The sequence below is a fragment of the Cicer arietinum genome, chromosome 7 (genome assembly GCF_000331145.2).
Source record: "Cicer arietinum cultivar CDC Frontier isolate Library 1 chromosome 7, Cicar.CDCFrontier_v2.0, whole genome shotgun sequence".
Lineage (NCBI taxonomy): Eukaryota > Viridiplantae > Streptophyta > Magnoliopsida > Fabales > Fabaceae > Cicer > Cicer arietinum.
In genome coordinates this window covers 21,026,017-21,034,119 of record NC_021166.2, presented here as the reverse complement: position 1 = coordinate 21,034,119, position 8,103 = coordinate 21,026,017, and the positions used below count along the sequence as shown (strand labels likewise).

The following is an 8,103-nucleotide window of genomic DNA, read 5'->3' as shown; positions in this document are numbered from 1 at the left end:
TACAATATAATTCAACATTAACATTTTTTTAAAATAAAAAATATTAAATAGTAAATCATATTTATAAATTTTTACATCTTATTTTTGGGGTTTGTATTTTACATTTTATTTCGTCAAATAAATAAAAATACCATTATATGTTGAAAAATAAATTAACAATCAAAGTACAATGAGTCAAACAATTATCCTATATAATAAGTTATCATACGAATTTTACAAAATATTTTAAAAATTAAATTAGATGATTGTGATAAACATGATTTTCCCTCATTTTAATTTTCCTAATCATATTCAATTATTACAAATCAATAAAGTAATATTATAAGATAACTATATTTATAATACATAAAATATTATTTATAAAACTTATAAAATTAATTAATTAATATCCACGCAGCGCGCGGGCCATAATCTAGTATATATTTAAAATAGACTCCGGTGCCACTTCATTATATTTCTCCCACGTGTGCAAATATTTTCCACATCAGCCAAAAAGCTGGTGTGTATGTCTAAGAGTTTGCTCTACTAAATTTCTAAATTCCTAATTTTATTTTGTCTTCCATCTATAATTTCATTTTTTCAATTCTAATTTTTTTAATCTTATCTTCTGCTTCTCCTCTTCCTTCAGCAAAATTTCTTTAATCTCTTTAATATCTGCTTCTGCTTTTCCTCTTCCTTTGACAATTTCTTTAATCCATTTAATCCCTAATTTTGTTTTGTTTTCCTTCATCAATTTAGAGAGTAGAGCATGCAAAGTCGCGCAATGAATCTTATAAACATTGCTTCGGATCTCTAAATATCTATACAAATGAGAATCCCGATTCCTAACTCTTTTGAATAATCTCAATTGATGGATATGGTTAGGACTCTAGAACCGCAGTATGATGTATGTCATTTCTTTTTAAAGAAACCCTTTAATTATTGTTGATTTCATTCTTGAGTTATATTTATATTATATATGGTTTATATGATATGGTTCAATATTGATCTTTTAGAAACCTATCAACTATTCATTCACTCATAAAAACTGATTTCTTTAATTTGTTGTTTCAATTAAAACAAGAATTTGATGGAAAAAAAGGTAGTGAAAGATATTTGGAACCGTGGAACCGCGGTCTGTTTTTGCTTTGTCATCCTCGACCGTCTCGTCGATTCATAATTCGAAATCACGTTCTTCGACGTCTCTCCGCGGTAACTCTTTGAAATTGTGAAATCTGACCGATTATTATCAAATTATATGCATTTTTTTATAAATTATTTTATAATATTATTAGTCATTTACCTAGATTGTTGTCATCTTATTATGTATTTTTTTTAATAATTTTTTTTATAACATTATTATACATTTCTTATTAATTTCAATTAATGTCAATCAATTATATGAGTAATATTTTACGTTACCGATGCTCATTTCACCTTCGTATACAATTACGTACCTCTGCGGTAACTTTTCGAAATCGTGAAATTGACCGATTATTATCAAATTGTATGCATTTTTTATTATAAATTATTTTATAATATTATTAGTCATTTCTCATTAATTTCAATTAATGTCAATCAATTAGATGAGTAATATTTTACGTTATCAATCTTCATTTGACGTCCATGGACAATTATTCAATGATTTCATAACTTGAAAATTCAATTACTAATTCAATTCTCATTATATTTTTATATAATATTTCTATGATGCACTTTTTTATTATAAGTAATATTTTACCTTATCATTACATTTATGAGTATCAATCTTGATTTCATGCACAATTATTTCACTTAGGGTCATGGTAACCATAATAAATTGATATAAATCAAGACCAGCTTGATCTAAAGAAAGTGGCGACCGTCTCGCTGAGTCGAAATCATCTTTTTCGACGTCTCTACGGTAACTCTTCGAAAACGTTCATACACAATTATTTCAATGATTTCATTCGTTGAAAATTCAATTAGTCATTACATTTATCTATAATTTTTTTATAATTTTTATTTTATTTTGACAGAAAATACACAAATTTATTATAAATAATGATAAAATAAGAATATATTAAAAATTATTAAAAAAATTACTTCTAATTAATAAAATACATAGATTTATTTAAAATTATAATATATATGAATATATTAAAAAATTATAATGAACAAAAGTTTATTATACATGTATTCTGAAAAAATATGTTAACACTAAACTTTCATCAATTAAATTATATATTTTTAATTGAATGCTATTTTTTATTTTAATTTTCTTTATTATGATGATAATTTGAATGTTAAAAAATAAATGAAAAATCAAGTATTGCATAAAATTAAATTATTTTTCAATAGAATTTATTTTTGGTGCATATCAACATAACTATAATTCAATTGCACAAACAATTAGTTAAAACTTCTAAATACCTAAAATTATATTTAAAGTATATGTAAATCTTTAATAAAATAAGTTTCAAACTCTTGATGAAATATATTATCAATAAAAAAATTTCTTTACAATAACTTCTCATGCTCGCAATTAAAACATCATACTAATAAAATAAATAAATTTAGACTACGCTACAATATAATTCAACATTGACACTCTTTAAAATAAAAAATATTAAATAGTCATCATATTTTTAAATTTTTACATCTTATTTTTGGGTTTGTATTTTACATTTTATTTCATCAAATAAATACAAGTACCATTATATGTTAAAAAACAAATTGACAATTAAAGTACAAGGAGTCAAACAATTATCCTATATAATAACTTATCATGCAAATTTTATAAAATATTTTAAAAATTAAATTAGATGATTGTGATAAACATGATTTTCTCTCATTTTAATTTTTCTAATTATATTCAATTATTACAAATCAATAAAGTAATATTATAAAATAATTATATTTATAATACATAAAATATTACTTATAAAATTAATTAATTAATAGCCGCGCAACACGCGGCCCATAATCTAGTTTGATCTAACGCTCATAAAAATAGTCCATCACCGACCACAAACCCCAACCATAATTATAACAAAAACAGAGCAGAAACCAAATCCTATCGCTTTCTCTTGCTGCCCAACTGACAACTGATACCAAATAATCAATGACCAATCCAATCCTACGTTGTTATCAACATGACGTGGTTGAGAGATGAGTTCAACCACCAAACCAAACTGAACTTAATCATGTGTCACACCACCTATAAATATGTTATTATTTCTGTTGTCTCTCAGGGTTGTCATTTTAAAATGAAAATTTCGCCTCAAAATTAAATATTATTTTTTAAATTATACATTTCAATTAACAGAAATTTTGACTATATATTACTAATAATAAAAAATAAATTAATAATGAAGAATGTTATTTTAATAAAATAACTATTCTTTTTATTTATTTATCTATATATATTTATTGTGAGTAGTCTCTTTATCTTACATTGATTATAGTTTTAATAAAAAATTATCTTATAATAAATATTATTATTACAATTTTTGACGTAATTTTAATTATTTATACTGCTTCAATTATTACTTCTAAAACCTCGATTTTATTTTATATTTATAATAATAAAAAATAAATTAATAATAAAAAATGATAATTTAAAAAAATAGATATTCTATTTATTTCATTTATAATCATACTTTATTTTTTTTTCACCAATAATATATTATTATAATTAATTGGTCTCATAAGTTGTTGAGAGTTGGGCTAACTCCCAAAACCATGTTAGCCTATATTACCCAATCATTTACACAAACATCAATTCCACAAATTTCATTCAACTTTTAACTTCAATTCAATTCAATTCATTTTTTATTTTCTCCTCTCAGATCTCTTTTCATCATCATCACTTCCTTCAATGGCTACTCTCTTCTCACCTCTTAGACGACTCTACCTCACCCTTTACAACTTCACCGTTTTATTTGGATGGTATATACTCCCTTACTCACGTCTTATGCTTAATCTCATACCTTGTTATCTTAGATCCCTTTCTTAATTTGTGCAGGCTACAAGTTCTGTATCTTGTTTTGAAGACATTGAAGGAATTGGGTCACGAGCATGTTTACACTGCAGCAGAAAAGCCTTTGCTTTATGCTCAAACTGCTGCTGCATTAGAGGTATTAATTGGTTGAAAAAGTTTTGATTTTTATGAGCTTTCGAGACACCCTTTTGTTTGTTTTCTTTGAATGTTTTCAAATTTCTTGTTGGAATTTATCTCAAAATTCTCTATTGTGTTTTTGGGTATGGCGTTGTACTGAATGGTGTGCTAGATTCTTCATGGTTTAGTGGGTGAGTAATCCCTTCCCTTGCTTATTTGCTTAATGGAGATTGAATTTGATGTTAGAGTTTGTTTTTTATGGACTTTTTTTTTTTTTTTAATTGATGAAGGGTTGGTGAGATCTCCAATAACAGCAACATTGCCTCAGATAGGTTCAAGGCTGTTTCTGGTATGGGGCATCTTGTGGAGTTTTCCTGAGGTAAATACAAATTTGAAATTTTTTATTTTATTTTTCTGTTGATATCATTTAATGTAGCACCAAGTCACCGACCCTTCAGATTGAAGACGTGCTTGGTGTCCGACAATGTCACCGACATTGACAGAGGTAGTTATTTTCAATCACTTTCATTTTCTCAAGTTATTACTGATGTCTCCGTGTCATTGTCGGTGTTGTATTAGGTGTAGTTGGTGTGTGTCTGATGTATTTCTCAGTGGATCATATTAACTCATCAATTCAGCATTCTGTAATATTCTACTATTGAAAATTTGCCACATCTTTGAATGACAGACTCGAACTCATTTACTTGTTAGCTCCCTACTAATCAGCTGGTCTATCACTGAGGCAAGTTTTTCATGATTTTGCTTTTTTACTTTCATTTAGCACTCACGCCATATGTATGATAATTTGTTAATCTTAGAATACTTCCTACATTTTCCCAAGGAAAGATAAAAAGAAAGTATTGATGAGAGTTAACACTAAGGGCCATTTATTACTTTGTAAAAACAATTTCTATTTTCATTTCCTAAATTTTGTGTTAATTTTACTTGTTAATAAGGAGGTTAATGACTTTTGAAGTGAACAATTACTTACATTTCTAGAAACAATGAAAATGCCAACAAGCTGTTTTCATTATTTTCATAAATGCATATTATCTTCTCTCCATGATAATGATTCACTTTATGAGTCTCTCATCAAGGTAAAATAAACAATAAACACGCATTTAAAAAAATGAAAACAGTCAAAATACAAAATGTTTTCACAAAGTAAACGGGTCTAAACTTTCCAATATTTTTGTTGCAGCTTGTAATTAATCATTTATTTCACCATTTCCTATTTGAAATTGCGTAGCTTCAACTATAATACTAGATGGAAAAGTAACATCAAAAACTACAGTAAATTTATTACTTGGCATCAACAATGAGTAGGGTTTGCATTCATTATGAGTCCAAGGTTATAGATATTACTCGATGCTGATTTTTAAGAAAGAAATATGACTTTTATTGAACTGAGTACATTGACATGTTGTATTTGTAGAGGCTATCTTGAGACACCATAAAAGCCTGATGCTGAAGAAATAAAAACAGTACCACTAGATATTTATAATTTCAATATTAGTTACTTGAGTATCTCTTACTCATATAAAAAGGTTAAATTGATAGATTTGATGGTTATAAGAACTAAAATTCTTGACTGAGTGGCTTTCAAACCTTTTGGCTTGGTGCCCTTTTTCCCTATAATTGGTCTATTGTTTCCAGCAACCCTTTAATGCCATGAACTACGGGTGAAGTCGCAGTTTTTTTTAATAAATAATTGGGGAAGGAGGGAATTATTATTAATTAAAGTGACATTAATGAACATTTTACAATTGTCCCCGAGAGAATTTGAACTAGTCAAACTCTTATCGCTGAGTTGATACCTTATTGACAGATGAAGTCATTGATTGAAAATGCAAGAGAATTATTTATGAAGATCAATAGTTATCAACTTTTTATTATTACTATTTCAGATAATTCGCTATTCTTTCTTCGGGTTTAAAGAGGCTTTTGGATCTGCCCCATCATGGCTTTTGTGGCTTAGGTATGAAATTTGTGTAAAAAGCCTTCATCACGGAGTAATAGTAACTATTGAGTTAATCTCATAGTGACTACAAATTTTCCTTTTGCAGATATAGCACATTCTTAATTTTGTATCCAACAGGCATAAGCAGTGAAGTTGGTTTGATATACATTGCCTTACCATTCATTAAGGTAAAGAATTTGAGCATCAAATATCCAAATTGCCTTTAGAATTTGATGCAGTTACTGCACCAAATCCAATTCCGGAGATTTGTTGCTTATTAGTCTATGACTTATGATTGACTCTACTGGAACTATTTGATAATCATGTTTATCAGGAACATGAAACTTCAACTTATTGATTTGGTATGTTTTTCAGGCATCTGAGAAATATTGCATAAGGATGCCTAATACATGGAACTCTTCGTTCGATTACTTTTATGCCGCAATTCTTGTATTGGGAATATACGTTCCAGGCACGAACAAAGCATCTTTCTTACTACTGATGTCCTTTTTCATTCCAACATTTATTTCACTAACCCTTATACTTCAACTCACTGAATTTCATAACTCTATGCAGGTAGTCCTCACATGTACAAATACATGCTCGTGCAAAGGAAGAAAGCACTCTCGAAACCGAAGAGCGAGTAGTATGACATCTGTAGTTTTCATTTTTTTGCCAAACACATGATGTATAGACATGTCATGTCCTGGTTTGGATCTGCATATATGTATCTAGTGAAAATTTGACTTTCTTGTTAATGTATCAGTAAAATACAACATGCCAGATATATATATGATCCGTTATTTTGTCTTTTCATATCATTATTTGCAGTCCAAAATAATTTGGCAAAGAAATAAAATAACACTAGCAACTAAAAGTGCATGAAACAGGTATAAAGTTTTATAAGCAAACCATGTGAGTTTACATGCTAACTGCTTAGATACAGGCATACAGCTAGGAGAATGAGATCATAAGTGAAGAATCAAATCCACGTCCAAAATCCAAATCAAACATTAACCTCAACACCAAATCCAACCCCACATAGAAAAACAAGTCAGACCTTTATTTATTTTCTTTGACAATTTGATCATTTACAGCAGTGTTGTCATTTTTTTACAAAAACTTATAAAATTTATCAAATTTTTCAAATAAAACCTATAAAATTCAATACCAATTTCAAGCAAAATCATATATTCATCGAATGTATAACTCAAATATTCAAATAAACCCATATTTTCATATCTAACAACATCAAATTCATAAAATAAAGAATGAAAATATGAGTTTATTTGAAGATTTAAGTTGTGAATTTGATAAAATTTGCATTATATTGAAGATAATAATTAATTTTATGGGTTTTGTTTTAAAATTTTGATGAATTTTTGTAAATAAAATAATAACATTGTTAACATTTTAAAACATAAAAGATGATATTGTTACTTAAAATTAAATAAAAGACTAAATCGAAAGAAAAAAAATAAAAGACCGAAGTGTTACTTGAAATTTAGTTAAGGGATCGTATGAACAATTATACTTTTAAAATATTAGCTATATTGTCCTGTCACACTTTGCCAATGAGATAACTCATGTTCTCTCCCCAACCTCAACATCATGGCCACTTCCACAAAACATCATGGCCCCAACCTTAAATGTTGTTGTTAAGACCTAACGAAGAGTTGAGCACAAAGGAGTAGAGGGGAAAGGTTTAGACATTGCCAACAACTTATTGAATTCAAATTACAGCTTTAAGACACACCCATGTAGGAGGAGTGGTTGAAAGATGCGAGGTTGAGCAATGGAGTTGGAAAAATAGAGCTTTTTATATCTAACTTTCTTGATTGTTGAATTGTTACAATGAGAATCATAGTTACAAATGATTGCTTACAGTCTATATATATTGTAAACTAGGTGCTACTTGCTTGGTGGCTGTTAACAAACTCTAACCTAACCACCATCTAACTAACTACAAGTTAGTTAGACTAATTGTAACTAACTCATTCTCAAAAAAAAAAAAAGGGATGAAAACCATTAGTTAAAAGAAACCTTCAATTCGTTAAGTATTGGA

At 27.8% G+C, this 8,103-nt stretch overlaps 1 protein-coding gene across 3 annotated transcripts; it reads left to right on the top strand.

The window, feature by feature from the left end:
* Nucleotides 1-3,709: 3,709 nt before the first annotated feature.
* On the top strand, nucleotides 3,710-6,854 carry LOC101495713 (very-long-chain (3R)-3-hydroxyacyl-CoA dehydratase PASTICCINO 2A-like). Of its 3 annotated transcripts, XM_004509632.3 has the most exons (9): nucleotides 3,717-3,909; nucleotides 3,986-4,097; nucleotides 4,251-4,269; nucleotides 4,369-4,457; nucleotides 4,767-4,820; nucleotides 5,986-6,056; nucleotides 6,145-6,226; nucleotides 6,414-6,510; nucleotides 6,615-6,854. In XM_004509632.3, exons 1-9 carry the CDS (start codon nucleotides 3,839-3,841, stop codon nucleotides 6,683-6,685), a joined length of 666 nt encoding a protein of 221 aa, XP_004509689.1. In that variant the 5' UTR covers nucleotides 3,717-3,838; the 3' UTR covers nucleotides 6,686-6,854. The 3 variants fall into 3 exon arrangements, with proteins under 3 accessions (XP_073226718.1, XP_004509689.1, XP_073226719.1); XM_073370617.1 differs by lacking the exon at nucleotides 4,767-4,820 and having other exon boundaries at nucleotides 3,710-3,909; XM_073370618.1 differs by lacking the exon at nucleotides 4,251-4,269 and having other exon boundaries at nucleotides 3,731-3,909.
* Nucleotides 6,855-8,103: the final 1,249 nt, after the last annotated feature.